Here is a 22,690-nt window from a genome sequence, read left to right as displayed (position 1 = left end):
CACCACTCCAGTGTCAGTAAACAGAAACAAAAGAATACTAATTTGTGGCAATTTTTCTTTCCTAAATAAAGTAAATATTGACTTAGGAGACCTCTGGGAACATGACGAGTCACTGGGTTTCTCTACATAGGAATTGTGTGTAGGGAGCAGCAGTGATTCCATTTTTCACACAGTTATGAGGATTTGATTGCTCATACAGCTCATACAGCTCACCTTCTATCTCCAAATATTTGTTTTATTCTAATGCCAAGGTTGAGACTTACATTATAGGAAATTAAGAGTTAGAGTCCTTCAAGGACTCCAAGCTCTGAATGCTGACATACAATTTCTGTGGAACTCCTTAATAACATCTGCAAGAGAAATTTAGTTTTTCATCTGTCCAAGACTCTTTGACCACTGTGAATATTTAATCCCCTTTATGAACAGAGAGGTCCTGTACTGTAGTTGATACAAATGTCATAGATTCACTCCCACTTTGACACATTTCAGTCCACGCTTCACCAAATATCTGTTGGTTGCTAACAGCACAAAAGAGATCCTATAGAATCATGCCTCTCTGGCATGTGAAATCATAAATATTGTCCCAAATTAAATTACAAAAGCTGCAGAGTATTGTCCAATCATCTTTACTGAACAAAAATACCCGTGTTGCAAAATAGCCCCATATTTCTGAGTGATAACTAATAGCAGAAACAGCTGTATGTAGTTTGAATGTACCAGGCACAGTTTATGCCCCGGTGTTATTTTCTTCCCAGCTATTCTTCCCAGAGTGCTAGCACAGGAATAGAGAAAAGAGCATGTACTGACAATTGTTTAGGCACGGGGCCACAGGCTGTCCCACCCAGCTGCTGGGGGGGTCCTGTGCGTCCTGGAGACATGTGCTGTGCCTCCTTCCCTCCCAGCAGCCAGTGCTCACATCCCTTTCATGGCATGCCTCTTGTGCCCTCTGGTATTCTAATGTTTCCTTGCTGTTTCTTTTCTCTCCCCTTCTGCAAGCGTTACTCTGGTCTGGCATCTTTTCCTCCACTGTTTCTGTTCTCAAACCAAACACATCCATCCACACCCCTATCTTCCTACTGCCTGGAAGTTCCTGGAAGTTGGTTTGTTTTTTTTTGTTTGTTTGCTCTCAAATCTTACTCCTTGTAAAGCGAAGGATTTTAACATGCAGTAAGTGGGGCAGGGACAGAACAGAGTGTCAGGACAAAATCAGTCTGGCTCAATAGAAAGGGATTTTTTAATGTTGTTTCTGATTTTCACATCCGCCTGTTTTTTTCTTCCACTCCCAGTTATATTCCAGTAACAACAAATTTAGTTTTGTGAATTTAATGCCAGCTCCCACCACACCCCTAAAAAAGACCACCCGTGTAATTTTCCCTTCTGCTGAATCCCAATCCCCCTCAGAGAACAGGTCCCTCCTCCCCACCTCTGTTTACACGAGCACCTTGCTTTCTTCCTCATCAGGTCAGCCTGTGCTTGGGATAAGAAATTACCCTAAACAGCCCCACATGGAAATTTGCAAAGAAGCCAAGAGTGCTCACCATGAAGTGTTGTGACCAGGCTGTGTGTGAGCCTCAGTTCTGGTCCTCTCCTGTGCCTCTTTGTTCTCCTCAGTGTGGGCTGCTACCTTTCTGCCTGCTCTTTACGAAATAGTAAGAAGGCTAATTTTAGGGTGCTTCATCATGCTGCCGTGCAAAGACACAGTGTCATGTCAGAACCAGCAGCATGTGGCACCACTTGCTGCTATTTTATAAGCTGAGGTTCAGCGTGCTACCAAATCAGTCTCTGCAGGGCACAACCTGCTCAATTATTGATGTTGTATTCCTCAAGGATTGCATCTTAAAAATCAAAGGTCAGTTTTGGCCTGACCAAAAGCCCAGTTTAATGACATGGGAACTGGTGTCTCAGCATCCACCTCTTAAACCAAAAACCCCAAAAGATTACATGGGAATTTTCGTGCTCAGTTAGCACCTGGCCTGCTGATCTATTTATAACAGAAAAATACATGTAATCGTGTGAAACATCACTTCAATTGGAAGAAAATATGCCACATGTGGGAAGGGGCTGCACTCCCAACCCTCTGTGTAGGATGCTCAAAAATGTTCAGCATCTTCAGCCCCAACCTGCAGGTGCCTCAGCACTTGTGTGGCTTTTGGCATACTGCTGGGGCACAGGGGAGTCACTCAGTGCCAGCTTGTGTGGGCCTGGGGACACTGGATGCACACAAGGCTTTGTGAATGCAAGAGCTTCAGCCCTTGCACAAAGGTCAGCTCATTTCCTTCATTATAGACTTCATGTCCAGGGCTCATCCTCACCCTTCACTGCTTTTTCATTTTCTTTGTTTGTGTCACCCTGTGAATAGCTTTCCTTTGGCTATTTCAGCTATAGTCTGTGGCCTGAGAGGATGAGGGGAATGGGGGGTTGCAGGTTTTTTGTTTTGCTTATCTTAATTTGAAGGTGTCTCCTCAGTTTTCCCTTAACCAGTTCCATTTATCAGATGCCTTGAGTTAACCACAGAACTTGCAATGTTTAGTATTTTTATAGTGATTTATGTTCACAAACAGGTAAAAAACTGTTCAGTGTGTTTCAGCATGTTGCCATCAGTTACTAAATGATTGGTCTTACTGGTAAGCACATTTGCATTTGAGCTAACCAGAGCTGTTCGTTAGCAGGGTGGGCAGACAGAGGGCTACAACACACTGAGCTATAAAGAGGCAGAGCATATAAAACACATACTCTGTTCTCTGAGTTCTCTACATGGATACTGTGAAGAATCTAAGGATGAAATGTAAAACTGACATGGCATAAAAGGGTCTGACCATCCCTTGTTTGTAAGCCTATTTGCATTCTAAAGCCTTTTCTTTGTCTTAATCAAGAATATTCTACGCACAGGCTTCACACAAAGGTGGGTAATTTCTCACAGCAAAATGCTGACATCTCGAATTTCATGTTATCAGCTGTTCTGGACACCCATTTCTATTTTCTCTAGTCTGTGACACATCAAAGTATAAAGCAAAAGGGTTTGAAATGCGGAATTGAAGTTTATAAAGTATGTCCTGGCTGTTGCCAGAAAAAATGGAGGCAGAGAGAAGAATGCAATCTGTTATTAACAATACAGAAAGTTTTATGCCATAACACAGTAGCCAAGACATGTATATTATGTTTTATGCCAAAACATGTATATTATGTTTTATGCCAAAAACATGTATATTAACTGAAAGATGTTTTCTGGTAATTAAGCATAAAGGACATATCAGTTAACCCTGGATATGATTCTTTTCCCATTTTTGTATTATCTCAGTGGGGGACTAACTGGGGTACAATTTAAAGACCACAATTGTGCTGACAGCTACCACCAGGCAGTAGCCAAGCATTGCTATTTTAATAATGGCAGGGGAACTGAAAATAGTTTCCTGCTTGTTGTGACCATCAATAAGAAGACTGCAATGGTAATAGGAAACCCTCAGGGCTAAGGCACTTACAAGGAAATAAATTCCTTCCCTGAAGTTAGGCAGATTTACATGTCTTGTTTTCACTGGACTTTGCATCTCTGAGGTTTTTTTGCAGGTACTAGAACGGACACTGGGAATTTTGAGGTGCAAGCACCCCACAGCTCCCCTGAGCGCTGCATAGTGGCAGGTTTAGTGCTGGTGGCTGCAGGATGGGTTGTACTCAGTGGCAGGGAACCCAGGCAGTGCTGTGGCACCACAGCACACATTCTCTTCTTCATTCCCACTGCCTGTGTGTGCCTTCAGCCCCAAGAAGGGGATCCCATAAGGTACTGAGGCATGGTAGGTAGGATATGGCTTCTCTGGCACAAAAAAAGGCAAATTTGCTAAGATAAATGATAAGTGGAACAAAAATATGGTTTGTACTTTATTTTAAGACACACTTGAATTATTCCGTTTACAGTAATCTAATGTTAGGATTAATACAAATCTTTAAAATAAAATAGCTGTATCTATTGTAGAAGGAAGTTGAGATTTGTGCAACACTGTTGTTTCATGCTTTATATATTTTTTATGTAATGTGTTAAGCCAGTTATACCAAGTGACTTTTCCCTGTATAAAATTGTAGTGGGCATATAATGTTCTCTTCAAGTACATGGGCATATCCCCACATGCTGGTCAGAGGACAAATTGCACAATGCCAATATTTAAAATCCATTTCACAGTGTAGTTACTCACAGTTTCTGCTCCATCGGGCTCACAAATAAAGGAAAAAGAAAGTTTAGAAGATAAATGAAATGTTTTCCTCCATTTGCTCTCTGTCACACCTCCTGCTAACCTTTCAGTCTTAGATGGAGAATGGCAAAAGGCAAATCACTCACATTTCTCCTTTAAATAGCAAAATCGGGCATTTGTTGCCCTGAAAAGTGCTGCATCATTTAACTTGTGTCAGCCATGCAGCAATCTCATTTTCTCCAGGTATGAATTTCATATTTCTGGTTTGGATCTTTACTGATAAATCTACAAGCACAAATCCTGAGAAATCCTGTAGAATCTTACCTATTTACATATACAAGAGAGTGTTTAACGGACCAAGACATCCCATGTGTTGGGATTTTGTTAAACAAAAGGGCAAAAGGACACCAAACACAGAACTTTCCTCACACACAGTTTGCAAAATCACTTGCTGTGACGTATGCCTGGTCCTGGCCTTTTTTCACTTCCCGACCTACATAAACGTGGATCCTTCTGTAAAGAGGCTGCTAAATAAGGAAATCTCAGTTGGATTCCCAACCCGGACCAATTACACAAATTACAATGGATTTTCCTCTCAGTACCATGCATAATACCAGGAAAAAAAAAAAAAAAAAGAAATGTGTCTGGCGTGTAAACTTCTCCTTTAGTGGCTCCACTAGAGATACATGTTTAGTGAAAAAAACCGTTTTACTGTGCCCTTCGTGGGTACGGACACTGAGAGAAGCTCGTAACCAGACTGGAAGGTTCCAAAAGCTGCGCTTCGTTCTGCGGGAGGGGCAGAGCACAGCCGCACGGCCACGCCGTGCCGCGGAGCAGGAGGGCCGCGGCAGCGCCGCACCCTCACCCGCGGGGAGCCGCTACGCGCTCCCACAGGTTAATGACGGTAATTGGAGAGTGAAGAACAGCCTGTTCCTGCATCCCCCAGGCGGATCCAGTTCCTTCCCACTCACTGATCTCATTCTTTTCGTGCCCGCGGAGATCAAGCAGAGGCTTCCGCAAGATCTCTGCAGACCACGGATAAAGAACAGCAACGCGGCCCAGTGCGTGAAGAACTCTGCAAGGCAGACGAAACACGCCATACGAAGACCTCTTCTCAGGGAGCTATGTGCCCCAGAACCCACTCAAGTTTTTTAACTCTCAGTTTAAAGCCCGTGGTGTAACACAACGACGGCTCTCACATGTGTTCCCGTGCCAAGAACGCGGACAGCTTCAGTCACCACGGGAGGGAACAGCCCTGCGCTCCCCGAGCACACCAGCGGAACCTGAGCGTCGCTCCGCGCCTCTCGGGCCGCTCCCAAGCCTCATTTCTACTGTCAGCTCCTCGCTCCGCCTCCTCCTACGGCGGGAACCGAATCACACGGTGGCTCGGAGCGCAACGTCCCTTGCGGAGCTCCGCCGAGCCCCGGCTGGCGGCTCCGGGCCGCGTCCCCGCCCCTGACCACGAGGCCGGGCGGCGGGAGGCGGGCGGTGGAGCGGGCGCCGCGGTCCCGCCCGCCGCGGTCCCGCCCGCCGAGCCGGCGCCTGCGCGGCAGCGGCGGCCGGGCCCTGTCACCGCGCCCGGGGCTGCTCACGCTGCTCACGCCCCGGCCGCGGCCGGCGAGCGCCTGCGGTGGGCGGGCTGCGCGGGGGAGCGGAGCGCTTCGCTACCACCGGTGAGTCCCGCCGGGCCTTAGCGGAGCCGGGCGCTGCCGCCCTCGGGCCCCGCGGGGCGGCAGGGAAAGTGGCCGGGGCCGCGCTCGGGCCGCGGGGCCCCGCGGCAGGACGCGGCCGCGGGAGCGCGCCGGGCCGGGCCGGGCCGGGCGGCGGTGCCGCGGGGTAGGCGCGGCCCGGAGCGGTTGGGACCAGGCCGGGCGGCGCCGCCGAGCAGCCGCGGGGCGCGGAGGGGTCCGGCCGCCGCCCCTCTGCGCCGCCGGGCCGCGCCCGCCGCTCCCTCCGCCCCTCCACGCGGCGGGCCCGGGGAGCCGAGCCCCGCCGAGCGGCCGCGGGGCCGCGGAGAGCGCCGGGGCGGGCGGGGTCCCCTCACGGCGCTCGGCCTGAGCGCGCCAGCGCTCCCAGAGCGGCCGCAGCCTGCGCGAAGCTTCGGGCGCTTCCCTGCGGCGGCCCGCGGCACGGGGCGAGAGCGGTGCTTCCCCCGCGCCGTGCCGGGGTCGGCAGCGGCAGCCGCCGGCCCGCGCGGGAACTCCCCGCAGCTGCGGCGCGGGGTGGCTCCTGACCACGCACAGGGCTGCGAGAGTGCCGTGATTGGCGATCAAAGTGCGCAACTTCGGCTGCTGGCTCTTCAGTGGTACACAACAAAACGACCCCGCCTTCCGTGGAATTACATATGTAGTTCAACACAAAAGAGAACTTCGCTTATTTTTTTTCTCCTGCTGGAGATGGAGATAAGTCTTTACTACAGAAATCTCAAAGAGCTATAATCATACATCTTTTCTGATTTCTTGTGTTGCAGGTTGAAGCAAGTCACGGCTCCAGATGTGTGACGTGTGCTGTTGAGTAGCTATGTCTTAACTGCAGCCGTCTTCGTTTCGATGTCCCCTTCTGAATGTGGTAGGATATAGCTAGGGAAATATTAGATCATGCCTCACCTCGTGAGATAGGTAAACAGAATGCAATCTACTTCAAGCTATTTGGCTGTTCTGGTTCGGCATTGCTTTTGGGGTTTTTTATGCGGTCACAAAAATAAGTGTCTTGTTTATTGCATTTTGTCTTTTGCCGAGAAAAATAGTTTATCCTGTTGTGCTGGCAAGAGTTCTGCCCTTTGGTGTACGTAACGCTTAGATGTTAAGTGTTGGCTTCTTCTTTGAGCAGTTTGGGATTTAGGTAGTTTATACCTAAATCTGTTATGACCCTGCAGAAATAATGGTCCCTTCTAAATAATGGTCACAGATGAAAATTTATAGCAATTTCACATTGGATTACATTGACTTTTAAATCGCTTTGAAAATACAGAGAAGCTTACTATCATGGAAATGTGGTATAAGTAGTGGTGAAAACATTGTCACTGATTTTTTGCAAATGAAAGAGAAGGGCAGCTTTGAATCCTTTCCAAAAAGGTACAGAGTCTGTCAGCACAAATACCGATAATTGTAATTTAGGGATTAGGGGTGTGGGCTTGCTTGGGGCAGTTGATGTATATGGCCTCCTGCTACTGCAGAGTAACTGAAGCTGTAGCTGGTGTTGATTGCAGTGCAAGACTGGGAACTTGAGCTTCAGCTATTTATTTTTTTTTAATTGCGAGTTCAGTTGATTCCTAGTTGTTTAAATGCAATGACTGACACAGCATATTGTGCTTTGTATTGCATAACTGGATTGATCAGAGCTGACCACTTTTTTCCAAGCCATGAGTCAAGTGTTGTTTTTGGTGATGCTCTTGAGGCCATACACAGTGCTTTCTGGAGTCATGCAACTCCTCAAGTAAAGAAAGTAGCCTATGCTGTCCCCTTGGAAGACTTTTGAAGTAGTTTTCACTGACTGGAATTGGCTGCAACTGCAAATTTGTATAAATTTGGATTAGGGATTAAAGAAGTTTTACGAAGAATGGTATTTTAAGTTTTTGAAACAAAATTATGGAAAGCCAGTGACCTGCACATCTTAAAAGTTGTATCTGAAATGGGAAAGAAAGCATTTTACTGCAGAGTTAATGCAAATCTTGTCCAAGAAAGCAAATCACACTCTTAGAAATTGTTCCGGGTTTTACTGCATAGAGAAAAGTGAGCTCATGGATTACATGCTGTATTAGAAAGTAATGAAAATGTTGGGGACAATACTGAAAAAATGTACATTTTCCTTTTTTTCTTAACAGCTACGCAGAAGGAATATTCTAGAAAAGTGAAGTTGGAAGATCTCTGATAAAAAGGAGTGTAAACATGTTGTGCTGGGGCAATGCATCTTTTGGACAGCTTGGATTGGGTGGAATTGATGAAGAGATTGTTTTAGAACCCAGAAAAAGTGACTTTTTCCTAAATAAAAGGGTCAGAGATGTAGGATGTGGACTGAGACATACTGTTTTTGTCCTGGATGATGGGACCGTTTATACGTGTGGATGCAATGATCTGGGACAACTGGGCCATGAAAAAGCCAGGAAAAGACCCGGTAAGTTTAGAAGTGATGAGTTGTGGGGATTCTGTGTGGTGGTGGGTGTGGCTTTCACTTTATCGTGCTTCATCCAAGCCAAGGTTGCCTGTGCGTGGGGCAAATCCATGCACAGCAGTTCTTCCAAGAATGGACATCTTTTTAACTGGAAAATCATTGCTTTGCTGGGATGGGTTCTTGTGACAGTTGGAAACAAACAGCTATGAGACATGGCAGTCTCCCCATATTTCTGCATGCTGTGCAGCTGGACACTGCCACCAGTTTTTGTTTCAAGCGTGGCTGTGGGAGACTCGGTGACTGTTTTTGCTCTCAAGGGGAGCTGACCTGCTGCACTACATGGGTTGGTATTGTGCTTCATGTATGGGTTTGGCTGTTGGACTATGGTGGAAATGAGTATTTGGCATATCACAGCAGAGAAACACGCAGTTTTTAGTTGTCTAATACGTGATGCACAGCAGGTCTGATTAAAGCAATGTTCTCTTTTTTGAGAACTAAAAATAAAACTTTTGATAAAAGACTTATCAGCATATGCAGCGCTACATGGAGAGGACTTGGAAAAGCCTCAAGGATGCTGTGTAACACTTCTTTGGGCTTTTTTTCTTCCCACCTATGTTCTGTGTGTGTTTCTGCTCCCCTAGTGCAGTTCTGGAGCAGAACTGGGTAAACATCTTGCAGGGACTGCAGAGGAGTGTGCACATGGGCTCCCTTCAGAGCTTGCTTGTGAGTCATAGCTGGTGCTGAGAGCCAGGGAACAGTGCTGCTCACTCTGCTTACAGCACTGCCTAGCAAACTGGAAAGGCATACTGAGACTTGCTTCTAATCACTCCTAGAGCACTTTCACAACTTGCTTGGCTCAATATTTGCCACAAATTTTTCAAATGGAAATGAGGTGTCATGGGGTATTTTAGTAGTTCTCTTTTACACAGAGATTCAGTTTTGGTGCCAATTCTTGATTTTTTTTTAACTAATGAAGACTTCTATTGGGAAACAGTATGTGGATATTAAAACTGATAAACTTTAATCCTGTGCAAACATCTGCTTCACGAACATGAAGAGAAACTCAGCATGTCAAACTTACTCTGACAACTTGTTGCCCACTTTGAAAATTTTGCTGAATTGTCTTTTAGTCTAACGGTGACAGTGAAAATACCTCACTTTTAATTTGCTTGACCTTTCATATATAATGGACCTGCTCTAATTTTTTTTAACACGCTCAGACACCTGAGGACTGTAATGTCCTCCCTAATCTTCCTTTCACCCAGAGGTTACTGATAATTCTGCTGAGTGTTGTATGAAGTCAGAGCATTGGGATAACTTCAGTTGCACAGCCCAGAGAGGCTTGGTATCTTTATAGATGGGTGGATGCTCTTTTTAAATGTGTTTCTGCTAACTGAAGATAATTTTGTTGCTGACTGTGCCTTTGCTACCTCCTTGTCTCCACTGCCTGCCTTCTTTCCTCCTTCTAGAGCTCTGCTTGCTCTAGGGACTGCATGGCTGTTCCTTAATCCATTTTAGGCAGTCAGGCTGGCTGGTTCAGCAGCTGGGGGAGATTGCCTGAGCTAATCTGTGTGCTGGTGCCCGAGCTGGAGAGTGCTTCCATGACCTCTCCCACTGGCAGAGCTGTGGGAGGCTCTGATGGGTGAATTGGGGTGCTAACCTCTTCAGTCAGACCAGCTGGATGTCATAAAAAGAACTTATATCTGCTGCCTGTGTTAGTTTATTTTGGAAGCTGAGTGCCTGTCATGCTGCAGATAATGTGAGCTGCTGTTGTGAAGCTGGCTGGGCTGGGCTGTGCTTAGAGTGCCCTTAATGATGACAATACACAGGCTTTTCCAGTGGTGAGCCATTCTTGGGCTGGAAGAGAATTTGTGTTTGAAAACTGGGGGGAAAATGTCCAAGCAGTCCCTTATTTAAGGGAATTATTAAAAATTCCAGCCTTAGTGACAGGCCCTGATGATATTTCTCTGCTTTACTTATTGCTGAAATTGAAATGTTATTCTTACCACAAATCATAAGCCCAAAACCAAACTTTGAGTGTTTCCAAATGCATTGGTGCAGGCTGCTGGAAAAAAATCAGAGATATTTTAGTGTGTGCTTTTCAGAGGCATGCACTGTATGTCTAGAAAAATTACTCTTTAGGATCTGTTTCTACAGTATTTTGCATTATAAAGAAGACATTGTGTAGCTCATTGCAAAATCAGTAGCTTTAGTCTGTAATTTGCCCTGCCTTGTTTTGCAGGCTCTTTTTTAATAATGAATAGGTGAATTTAATTTGCTGTGGTGGAATGTTTTCCTCTTACATAATGTCTACACGTGTAGTCATTTGACAATAATCTATTTGACCTTACTGTTAATTGAGTTTGTGCACTCATTTTCAGATGGCAAGTCTGGAAGGAGCTGTTAGGATTAAGCTGCAGTGCACTTTTGTGGATTGCTCCAGAAACAGTCATTATTTGGTTACTTCGGGGTGCCAAATTTAACTCATTTCTCCTAGAACTGCATGTTTATAATTTAAAATAAAGGGTGTTTCAGCAGAACTTATGGGCTCAGTTGATGTCTTAAAACTGTGTAAACTGTTTGGAACAAGCCTAGCTTGTTTCTACCTTTTTTTTTTAAACCAACTAATTTTATTTATTCCTTTTTTTAGAGCATGTTGGTGCACTGGATGCCCAAAATATTGTAGCTGTGTCGTGTGGAGAAGCCCACACTCTTGCATTAAATGACAAAGGTCAGGTATATGCTTGGGGTCTGGCTACTGATGGACAGCTTGGCTTGCCAGGAACAGAGGAATGCGTCAGAGTGCCCAGGTTAAAAATAGTGCATAATAAGTTGGCTTTTTTTTCAAAAAATAATGTATTTTAATCACATTGATTAAGCTATTCTGTTGTTACAAGTAAAGCCATATAACTATAGAAAATGTATATTAGCTATGATACTTGAATGCTGTGTGTAGACAGTCTCCTTTCTCAGAAAGTCTGGTAAGAAATGTGTTACAGGTGTGCTTGGTTTGGTTTGTTGCTTTTTGGGGTGTTCTTGTTTGTTGGCTTTTTTAATAGTCCTCCACTAACAATGAGACATTGGAAAAGTGGGATGGGTATTTTAAGAGTATGAATGCTATTTAAGAGAAGTTAAATAGAAGTAGAGTGTTAAACTTTCCGTTTGAAGAAGGTACATTTGCTGTCCTAACTTTGTACTTCAGTTTTCACCCCAAAGCTTTTCAGCTGTGATTGAATAATACACCTTCTAGTTAAAATTCATGTTGGCCAGGGTCATGGGCTTGTTTTCAGAAGGCCATAAGCATTCCAGCTGCCTGAAGTCCACACACAAAAGTAACAATTCCTTGGAACCTTAGTAATTCATGACTATAATATTAAAAATGTTCTATCTGCACCAAATTTAAAAGCCCACAGGCTTTTTCTCTTTCTTTCTCATCCCAAGTTGAAAGCATTATTAGTTTTAGTGCACATGTGCTTTTATTTGCAACTTCTTTATAATATTGTGCAATATGTATTAGGTCTGTAAACTGAAGTTTTAGAAACTAGACAGTAAGAATGAATTTCTTCTTGTATTCTGTATTCATTCCTCCATTCAGCTGTGTGAGATTGCCTTCCCAGCACATGAACCTCCCTAATTCTTCATTGTGGACTTGTACAGACTTTATTTATTTGAAAATAAGACAGAACCTGACCTTAAAAAGTTTAGAAATGAAGCAGTTTTGACTTTAGATTTTACTAAATAACGTCTAACTGAAGTTGGGATGTTTATTATACTTCTGTGGAACGGATTCACATTTTGTATATTATCCTTTATTTCATACCATTATCTGGTAGCTTATTCTTTCTCTGTTTTCTTACTCCAACAGAAATATTAAAAGTTTATCAGAGATCCAGATTGTTCAAGTTGCTTGTGGTTATTTTCACTCGTTAGCACTCTCAAAAGGTAAGCCAAATTCTCCTGCAGTTTTGTGTAGTTTCTTTCCAGGGAGTCCAGAAGTTTTCATTTTTTTTTTAAAGAAAATGTGTTTATTAAACATACTACCACTTAGCACAGTTGGTTGGGGCTGTGTGATTTAATGATGAAAGCTTGAATTTGGAAAACAAACGTACAAACGGATGTTGAGTTGTGCTTTTATTTCTTCAGGGGCTGTGTGTGTTGTTTTTTTTTAAATTTCATCATCTGGCTTTCATGTAACTTCCTTTGTATTTTGTTTCTTTTTCTTGGTCCCCAATCTTTCTCATCCTGCTGGCACGCTGGTCTGTCCCTAGTCTGTTTTAACCTGTAACCTCAAGTTACTGAGGCTGGCAGGAGTGACTTCCTTGTGTGCTTTATTATGGTAAAGCCTCTGCTTTTTGGTGCTTCCATAGTTAAAATGCCATGTCACATATAAGCCACCTTTTGAAAGTTTAAATACCTGTCTTCAAATGTCTGCTGGGGCTGTGAGCACATACTTAGTTGGCTTCACTTGTACTGCATGTCTGGTTAGTGCAGCTCTCCAGAAACAAAAATGAATTTAAATTGGCTTGTTGTTTTTCTCATCATGAAAGAGGAGGGTTGTGGCCAAAGCTTCCACTTGGAAAAAGTGGATGCTGAAAAGGGTTAATAGGAACTTCCCAACTCAAAAGAAAATTCCAGAAAGTTTGTTGTTTGTCAGTGTTTCTTAACAACGTGTGTTTAAAATACGAACCAAATAACTTTGGGGAGGCAGGTGTTCGTTGTAAGCTGAATGATTTTTTTTCCTTTGAGTGCACTAGTGTATACTGATTCTGTGTGCCTGGATTCTGTATGTGACTCTTCATGGGCTCATATTGAGCATTTCCCGTGCCATTGTGTATTCCCAGGTGTAATTATCATTATAACCCAGGGAAATCCCTTCGTTTCAGGGCAGGCAGAGCTTTAGGAATAACCCTTTGCCTGAGATCTGCAGCAGAAAGCAGCGAGTAGCAGAGCTGTGTTGTCAATGTTCTGTTGGTCAGAGGTGCAAGAATGTCACAGGAATTTGTGATTTAAAAATCACTCAGTGTTTTAAATAGTTACAGGCTTTAAGTACAGCATCACTATTTTATTGCCAGGTCATGGATTTGCAGCTCCGTTTCTGTTCTTGACGTGCGCCGTAGGGTTTCCTGAGTTTAGTTGTTAATTTAAATAAATAAAATCTGAGAGACCTGTACTCCAGGGGATGGGTTTCATTGTTTCCCCATCTTGATAAAACTGTTATTGGAAAGGTGGAGATGGGAGAGAGATAGGAAGCATTTTGAAGGTAACATTGCTGTTGAAAACATACCACATCAGCAAAAGTAAATTATTTTGTGTTTGGATGTTAATCTTTAGGATAGTAAATACCTTGGCAAAACATTGGTTGTTCAAGAGACTATTTTATTTTAGAAGCAGTCTTAACATCGATAGGCCTTTGACTGTCATTCTTTAAAATGGTTTTTTTTCTTTGTAAATTATCAAATGACATTATAAACCTTGTGCTTCAGTGATCATGTAATGAAGACAGTATTTAAAAATATGCGTCTCTTAAATTGTCTCTCAAAATTTAAATGTCTTACCTTAGAAAACCTTAAATGAAGCTTTTGATTGGAAGTAGGAAAATTTTCCACGTCCAGGGTGCAACTTTAGCAGACATCTGTGCAGTAGTGGAACTTCCATGGAGCAGTGTCTTGCTTTGTAATGACCAAACTCACTTGATCTAGCACTGTTGAAATAGGAATGTTAAGAGCAGCTTGGAGGGGTTTGAATGCGATTTAAATACTTCCAGTCTGATGAAATGCTTGAATTGAATGCCTGCAAATTACACAAGAATGCTTAGCATCAGAAGTCAATAATTTGTGTGCATTTTCAAACTCAAAAATATTTGAAGAGTGACAGTCGAACTTTTGGCTTTTCTTACAGTGGATAAACATGGTATTATTAAACTGTCTTAATTGTGTTTCTTGGTTGTTTATTTTTTCCTTCAAACAGGAAGTGAAGTGTTTTCCTGGGGACAAAACAAATATGGCCAGCTGGGCTTAGGTTATGAGTATAAAAAACAAACCTCACCACAAATGATTAAATCTCTGCTGGGAATCCCTTTTGCACAGATTGCAGCAGGAGGAGCTCATAGTTTTGTACTAACTCTTTCTGGAGCCATCTTCGGATGGGGACGCAACAAGTTTGGCCAGCTGGGTCTTAATGATGATAATGGTAAGTAAGCATTGCTTCAGGAGAGTTTGATGCTGAAGGGTTTGGGTTGTGAATCTGAAGAGAGCAGTGTTCCTAGGAAAGGAGCAGACACAGCAAACCCTCTTCGGTGCTGTCGGAGTGTGCCAGTGCCGCGTGAGATTGCACCAAGAAGGCACAGAGATGTTTTCCTCAGCTGTTTTGTAATGAGAATGCTGGCAGTGTTATGTTGAAGTTTTTGCCTGTTTCACTTGTGTTCTTTCCCTGTTCAACATCTTCCTGTGACTTAATGGGATTGAATTAACACACTGTGCAGTAGTCACAGTTTGAACTGAATTTTATGTGGATTAAACTGCTTGGCAAAAGCAGTAACCTGTCAAAACTAATTGGTTGCCCTTAGTAGTCACATTTAAGCCATCTTCATTTTTTACTGCCATTTACTTTTACATTCCTCCTCACACCATTTTTGATAAAAATTCACAATTTTTGGCTGACCATTTCCAAAATTTCCTCTGCTAGGTGGATGACACTCAATGATTTTTAGCAATTGGTTAGATTAGACAAAAATTGTTTCTTTGTTGGTTGTATTCTGTTGTATGCACAGTATGTGCTCACAGGGCTCCAGGGTAGCAGTGTTTGCTGTCAGGGTCCTGTAATACACAGTTTAGTAGTGGATAATCTATAGATGATTTCATGAGTTCAGATTTTCTTACTGGTTCATTGATGTCAGCACCATTTAAAATAGGAAAAATGGGTTGTATATAAAATATTCATCTGAATGCGTTAAAAATTGTCATGTAATTCAGGTCATCTGAATGCGTTAAAAACTGTCATGTAATTCAGGTGATAAGAAACTTACAATTATTTTTCAGAAATCATGGGAGACTTCAGTTGCTTCTACATATTCTTTGGAATGTGTGTAACCCCAGGTTTTCATGTAGCATCACTTCTCAATAAAATTCCTTTTAAATGTCTTCGTAGGGTTACTTGCAGACATGTTAGCAGGCCTGACAGGTTTTAAGACATTAGCACTAACATTTTAAAAAATTGCCTTTGTACAAAGTTGACTTGTCCTAGCAATGGAGGGCAGTTATGTTTGCTTCCTGTTTGTTCAGTGCTCCGTTCTGTTACGCAATTAGTAACATGAAACTGTGTGTAGAAATATACTTTCCAAAGAAGCCAAACTGATACTGATGCCAAGATGATTTTTTGCCTTTTCTTTTATACACTTTTTATGTATCCTCATTATTTTTGCATGCATCCTTGTAATTCCTTAAGTCTGATACCTTAGCATAGTCCTGGTATTCTGTTAGGCCAGGAGAACAAACATCCTAAAGGCCTCGTAGTAGGAGGCTGGAAAACCCTATTGTATCTTGGGGAAACCAAGGTCCCCTCTAGAACATGTGCTGTAAAGTAGAGATCTGGCTCATCCGGGGGGAATTTCAGGCCATTCATCCAAGCCCCCCCGGGCCATCCCTGTTAGACATGCTGATTTGTAAGGTCTCTGAATGGCGTACGTGATCTGCCGTGTGCCTGCATGGTGTGCATTCCACCTTGGCAAAGTGGTGCACCAAGAAGGATCCTTACTAAAACACCGAGGTAGAAACAAGCCCTTATCCCTGAGCTCGATCTGGCCCTCAGTTTTTAGGACCAAGGAAAAGGCATCAATACCGACTTACAGGAACAATTTAAAAACATGAAACACATAAACAATTAAAACCAGCGGTCATTTCTTTTCTTATGCCCAGTGCCAGGTCTAATGTCATGTTCCATATTAAGTGGTCTGTGTGCTGACCCATGATCCTGTGCTAGTGAAAATGAGAGCATGGGCTACAAGCTTTTTCAGTGTAGTAGTCCCTTTTTTTTTCTGTAGTAACACTTCCATCTCCCCAGATCCTTAAACTGAAGTCATGGTGATTGTGTTATGCTAACAAATTTAAACTGCTTGCTTGACTAGAACCAAATTAGAATAAATGAGCAAAATTATTTGGGTTTTGATTTTTATTGTCAAAATAAGTGACCCTTCTCGATTAAACCTTTTAGACAGGTACGTTCCTACACTGCTGAAGTCCCTGAGAAGTCAGAAGGTTGTTCATATATGTTGTGGAGAAGATCATACTGCTGCCCTTACGAAGGTACACAACTTAAAGATATGTTTATGCTCCAATTATTTTATGTTTCCAGGAGAAGATGCTACCTGAACAGGAAATAATAAACTAAATTCTGAATCAAATTTCTTCTAAATTTATGGAATTAAGTTGAGGAAAGATTGGAAGAGTAGTTAAATATTTAAAAAAAAAAAGACCAAATACAAGAAATCTTGCATTCTAAATGGTTTTTCATGCATAGACATTAACTTCAAACTTCCTTTAAAGCTGATGGGCTCGGTTGAGATACTGAATGTACTGTGAATGTTTGTAGAGATTGCCACCCATGTGCATGGCTCCATTGTCCCCTGCAGAGCCAGGGGCTGATACACCTTTTGTAGGCAGTACTGTGTATATGGGTGTGAGCATTCTCCAAGTCCTTCTGAAGTTCAGAAGAACCTGGCACTGTTTGCTGTCCTGCCTCGGTGACTGAGGCTGTTGGGTTTTCTCAGTGGATGCTGCACTTTTGGTGATGTTTTCCAGCTGAGGGCCTGGCTGATGCAGAGTAGAGTTGAAAGAAACAGATTCACAATTTTAAAGCATCTGAAAATGGCAAGTTTCAAAGTTGTTGTGAGGTAAGGCGTATAACTTCTGAAAATATTTCTGGTTTAAACATCAAAGGTGTTGGTTAATTTCTTGATTAATCAAAACTCTTAAATTACTTGCCTTACAACAGTGTTGAAATGTCTGGTTTCTTATGCTTTCAAATACTGAGGCTGTTTCAGTCATACTGTGTATCATCTGCTGAACCGGGCAGCTTCCTGTTTGCTAATCACTTCAAAATTTCTATTCAGAGTTTCAAGGTCTAAGTATACTTTTTAATAGTGTGAGTTTGTATATGGGTGAAGTTCATCAAGAAAACTGGAAAAAAGGAAAAATGAGGATTAGGCTCTATAAATGACACAAGTTAATGGCAGGACTGTTGTATGATAATAAGGAAGTTAGATGAGTGTCATTTAACACAAGGTAATATTCCACAGCTCTGCCACGTTTTCATAACTCCAATTAACTTGTGACTCCTCTGTGTCTCGGGACCCTGTTGTGCCCTGTATATTTTCAGTCCTTTCCCTGCAATGCCAGTCAGAAAATGTTGCCAGAAAAAATTTATTAAACCCCTATTTCTGTGAAGTTTCTTGTTCTGAGCTATACAATCATCTTAATTTTAAAAATTTATTTGTTTAGGAAGGTGGGGTTTTTACCTTTGGAGCTGGAGGCTATGGTCAGCTGGGTCATAACTCTACCAGCCATGAGATAAATCCAAGGAAAGTTTTTGAGCTTATGGGAAGCGTTGTCACGCAAATCACCTGTGGCAGGTAAGGTCTACTCTGTGCTAACCCTGTGAATCTTACACATAACTTGTTTTGTATAAAACTTTCTATCTATTGCAATATGAAGTGGGGGTTTTCGTACCCTTCGTGGTCAGGGAAGACAAAATGACCCCTAACAAAAGATACTCAGGGATGTTTTGGGGATTCTAAAAGCATTCAGAAGAACAGCTAAAGGAAGTTGTATATTTGAGAGGCTGTGATTTTCTAAACTGGCAGTGTGAACAATAGTGTGAGGTGGGAAAGAATTTGTTGCTGTCACTTCATTTCCTGTTGAAGAACAAGTGTGTTTGGGAAAGTACAAAGTAGTTTACCCAAATTCCCAGCTGGTTCTTCGCAGGCCTGTGGTAGGAGAGGGGGCATCTAGAGTTGAGCAGGATGGGAAGGGAAAGGAGGTGCAGGCAGTTTCTAGACATTCACTTCTGATATGCTCTAAAGGTCACACAGGGGCTGAGCACTGGCAGCTCCATGCTGGGAACCTTTCCATAAGAAAGGAGCATTGCCTGTTGGAGTGTAACTGGAATACTGCCAGTGGCAGGGCATTGCAGGAGGGCAGTGGAGTGTTGGGTATGACAGGACCTTTCACACAGTGCTTAGCACAAGTCCTGGCCAGGCCTGCACAAAGCTCGCTCCAGTGCTTAGGTTTGTGTTACTGAATTCTCTTTGCCCTAGGCAGCACACCACTGCATTCGTCCCTTCTTCTGGAAGAATTTACTCTTTTGGACTGGGAGGCAATGGGCAGCTGGGTACAGGGACCACCAGTAACAGGAAAAGTCCCTTCACAGTGAAAGGAAGCTGGATTCCCTTTAGTACTCAGTGCCCAATGAGCGCAGGTAAGCACCAGCTGATGTATTGCCTGCTCCTTTGTAGTGGCTTAAAATTCTTGAGGTTTAAACTGATTATGGGCTGTAATCATTTTTTCCAAACAGTTTGGTTCCACTGTGCTCTGTGTTCCTGCTGTAGGAATTACATGCCTGTGGCTGGTGGGTGAGGGCCTCTGGTAGCACTAGAGTAGAGCTTGCCTCAGGGAAAGGTGCTCTTTACCCCTGTATCACTTCACTGGTGTATCAGTGTATTGTATCAAGGTTCTGCCACGAGGGAGCCTTTTTGTAACTGAGTGTTGATTGCAGTGTCTTAATCATTTTCGATTTCACATTTTCACAGTGGCCTGTTTTTTATTCCTATTACAGACAGTGAGGAGTGCTACTGTGTAAAGAGAATTTTCTCTGGTGGGGACCAAAGTTTTGCACACTACTTCTATCCGCAGGTAACAAATTAGGTGTAATTTGGTTCCAAAGCTTGTGAAAGTTGGATTTTAGTTTTTTGGATGTACTTTAAATGATTTTGGTGTTGAAGGTGCATGTGACCATATTGTAACGTTTGTTGGAGCAGTGTGGAAGCAAAAAGCATTAAGTCATGGTAGCAGCTGGAGGACTTGGATCCAGTTAGTGTGTGTTAGCTGTTGGGAAGCTCTTGAGACTTTTTTGGCATAAGCTTTTTTCTTGATGGATGAATGCACTTCTTTTCATGTCATAAGGGAAGAGTTGATTGAATATTTGAGCCCTTTGCTCCTTGCCCAGTCTTCCTCATAGCTCCTGACAGCAGCAGCTTTGGTGTCTTCTGCTCTGTAGGCATTTTAAAGTTACTACAGTGGTAAGGAAACAAATGGAGCTTTTTGCTAAAAATTACTGGTGGTGACGTAGTTTTTAAGTCAGTTTTATCCTAGCCTTAAAGCTTACATTTTAAAGTAACAAGAATTGATCTGTTTAAATTCTAGTATGTAAAAGAGTCTAGAAGGACTTTACATTAAAAATGGCAATGTGGAAGTGTGATGGAAAGAAAATGCTATTGGAGGGTGAGTTGGGAGATAAAATAAAAACAAGATGAAGATTCATGGGACTGTTTCCAGTACAGCTCAGCAGATATTAGACCATGGGGATTAATGAAGCATCAAGAGTTGAGTATGTAGGGTGAAAACTGATTTGGACACAAGGGAAAATGGATTTTAGTGGGGAAGCGTGTTTATGAAGAAAAGCTGAGTACAAGTCAGACTTGCAGCAGTGCTTTTTGCTCACAGCCTGTTAAGCTTGTACAGAATCAGCAGTTTTTCTAGGATTGACTTGTAGGGTTCTTTTTCTAAATTCTGATAGAGTGTTAACTGTTGCTGTATTTGAGAGAAACTTGCTTAGCAGGTGTAAACTGGAAAATTGCTTATAATAGAGACTCAAAACGTGTCTGTTAAAGCTTCCTTAATAACTTTATGTACAATTTTCATAATTACTGGAGTAGTTTCTGACTGACTAAGTGAGGTGACCTGGAGACTGTATGAATGCAGTTATTGTGGCTTGTTCTGTACAAAAGGTATTAGCAATAGATGAACTTTGATGCTGCAGAAGTATCCCTCTCTGGTAATTCGTGTGGAATTGTTCTAAAATTCTGTGCATACTGTACCCCCCTGGGGGTTGTGTGTCCCTGCCAGTTAAGGTGGCCCAGCCAAAATCAGTTTTCTCAAGTCAGCTTTTGGGCTGCTCAGTTCCCTGAGTTGTTTTCTTGGGCTGGACAGAAGGGAAATGGTGGAAGTGTTCCTCAACCTGATGCTGTGGGATGGGATCAGAAGTGCTGATTTTTGGCAGCAGGTGGTCATTGTCACACTGAGTCTGCTCAGTGCTGTCAGATGAGGAATCGGGAGGAATCGGGAGGAATGTTTTCTCTTGATAGTTTTCTCTTGGTTTTGGTGCTATTTGCCATCTCCTTTTGAACCAGTGCTCCTACTGAAAACAGTGATCTTGCTTCTCCTCCTCTTCACTATCACGGCTCTTAGTGGAATTCATTTATATGAGCAGCACTTCTGAATGCAGCTCCTCTGGTGATGCAGGGCGTGTTCACAGAAGCATGATTCTTGCTCAGAGGAGCCTGATGGAAGTGGGGTGGAAGAACATCTGTCTGAAAAATGGAACGGCTGGTTTCCTGTGTGCTCACAGCTTGGCAGGGGGCTAAGTGGCTCCTGGTGGCTGAGGGGAGATGCTTGCTGCTCACATCTAAAGCTCAGTTAGTGTTCATCATGGAGACAAGTAATGTGTAAGGAGTTGCCATTAAGCACGGTGTGTGAATTACCACCTAATCGAGATGGTTCTAGTGTATGCTCTGCTTTCCCAGGGAATGCAGAACTGTTAAACACAGAGCATTTCACTGCAAGAGTCTGGGTAGGCAAACTGTCAGCTAAGACACTCAACCTTACGCTGATTTTTCTGGAAATCAATTTTGTGTGCCTGATTCTTTATGCTTTCTTTAAAATTTATTTAGAACATGGTGCCACCAGATGATTTTAGGTATCCTGACCTTTTGAAGCAGATCTGGACTGTGAATGAAACGTTTATTCAAAGATTGCTGAGTTTCCCATCTGGAAGACTTCCTGTAGAGATAGCTAAGTAAGTGATGTAAGGGAAAGCAGTAGTCTTTGGTGATTCTGCTTCTGAATTGAGCATTAATGGGGCTTTGGGCATACATAGCAGAGCTATTTGTAATTACTGGTTTTATGACGTGCAGAGCTCTTGCTGTGCTTTCATGTCGTGCTTGCTGAGTAGTTTAGATCCTTCAGACTGTGTCATCTCTTCTCCAGTTTAGATGACTATACAAGATGAAATTAAGTATCTAATTGCACATTGAAAAATAGCAATACATGTAAAGGAATATGAGAACAACTCAAAGATTATTGCTTCTATTTTAATGAAAGAGTATGCAAAGGAATTGATTTGAAAGACTGGCTGTGATTTGAGCTGTCTTAAGTGTTGAGTCTTGAATGGAGGTTTAGTCTAGTATTGTTTAGTCACATTTGAGTCAGAGTCCCATCCTTTGCACAAAGTAATTCATTAGGGATTAAATACAGGATTTTTTATTGCAAATGCTAATTTTTAAAAGGAAAACCAAATGTAATTTTTCATGTGACCAATTTCAGTGAAATTGATGGAACGTTCTCCTCTGCTGGGTGCCTGAATGGGAGCTTTTTGGCATTGAGGTAAGGGGGTGGGTTTTTAACAAGTGTTCCTGTGGACAGCATTAGTGCTGGCTGCCTTCCTGGTGTCCCTTGTGTCAGCTGGGACACCTTCCCAGGGTTTCCAGTCTCACTGGTGCTCTGATACCCTCCGTTGAAACTCCTGCTTCTTTTGTGCCCTGTGTTTTGTCAGCTGCCCCAGTGAGAATGGCTCCAGCCTGTCTTGGCTGCTGCCGTGTAAGCCAGCAGAGCTCATCACATTTGTCAGCCACTGGTTGTTGGTAATTCAAGGGCAGTTCCTTGCATGGGCTGGTGTACATCCAAGTCTTTTTGTGTGATTTTCTTGCGGTCAGAGGAGATTTTTTCCAGTTGTTTCTAAGGTCATATAAAACATGGAAGTCTGACATATTTTAAATCCTTATTCAGTAGGTCTAAAATTCAAGGGGTAAAAGTCTTGAGTTGCTGAGAACACAGGATTCAGTCTTTCTGGTTTTTTTCTTCCTGCAGCAATGATGATCATTACAAAACCAGCACTAGATTCTCAGGGGTTGACATGAATGCTGCTAGACTACTCTTTCACAAACTCATACAGCCTGAGCATACTCACATATCACAACAGGTTTGTGCTGCTTATTTTCTCTACATTTTCCAGCCCTGTAAAGAGATTTATGTACTCAATAATATAGACTGCAAATGTGTGAAACCGTGTTTTGTTGTGACAATTAGGTGACACATCAGCATATTCTATTTTAATATTTACTGACATTTTCT

At 42.7% G+C, this 22,690-nt stretch overlaps 1 protein-coding gene across 4 annotated transcripts in view; it reads left to right on the top strand.

Moving 5' to 3' along the window:
* The first annotated feature begins 5,633 nt into the window (after nucleotides 1-5,633).
* The window catches only part of HERC4 (HECT and RLD domain containing E3 ubiquitin protein ligase 4), a 29,483-nt gene continuing 12,426 nt past the window's right edge, over nucleotides 5,634-22,690 (top strand). Inside the window, exons 1-13 of one of the 4 annotated variants that reach the window (XM_068196836.1) lie at nucleotides 5,639-5,854; nucleotides 6,652-6,749; nucleotides 8,005-8,294; nucleotides 10,942-11,101; nucleotides 12,157-12,233; nucleotides 14,259-14,480; nucleotides 16,500-16,591; nucleotides 17,786-17,916; nucleotides 18,601-18,761; nucleotides 19,119-19,195; nucleotides 21,232-21,356; nucleotides 21,884-21,943; nucleotides 22,427-22,538. In XM_068196836.1, coding sequence (XP_068052937.1) covers nucleotides 8,069-8,294; nucleotides 10,942-11,101; nucleotides 12,157-12,233; nucleotides 14,259-14,480; nucleotides 16,500-16,591; nucleotides 17,786-17,916; nucleotides 18,601-18,761; nucleotides 19,119-19,195; nucleotides 21,232-21,356; nucleotides 21,884-21,943; nucleotides 22,427-22,538 — 1,443 coding nt within the window. In that variant the 5' untranslated portion in view covers nucleotides 5,639-5,854; nucleotides 6,652-6,749; nucleotides 8,005-8,068. Of the gene's footprint in view, nucleotides 5,855-6,651; nucleotides 6,800-8,004; nucleotides 8,295-10,941; nucleotides 11,102-12,156; nucleotides 12,234-14,258; nucleotides 14,481-16,499; nucleotides 16,592-17,785; nucleotides 17,917-18,600; nucleotides 18,762-19,118; nucleotides 19,196-21,231; nucleotides 21,357-21,883; nucleotides 21,944-22,426; nucleotides 22,539-22,690 lie in introns of those variants that run through there. The other 3 variants (XM_068196834.1, XM_068196838.1, XM_068196835.1) reach the window with 3 other exon arrangements.

Source organism: Anomalospiza imberbis, chromosome 8 (assembly GCF_031753505.1).
Source record: "Anomalospiza imberbis isolate Cuckoo-Finch-1a 21T00152 chromosome 8, ASM3175350v1, whole genome shotgun sequence".
NCBI lineage: Eukaryota > Metazoa > Chordata > Aves > Passeriformes > Viduidae > Anomalospiza > Anomalospiza imberbis.
The sequence above is the reverse complement of the archived record's forward strand: the minus strand, read 5'-3'. Positions and strand labels throughout refer to the sequence as shown.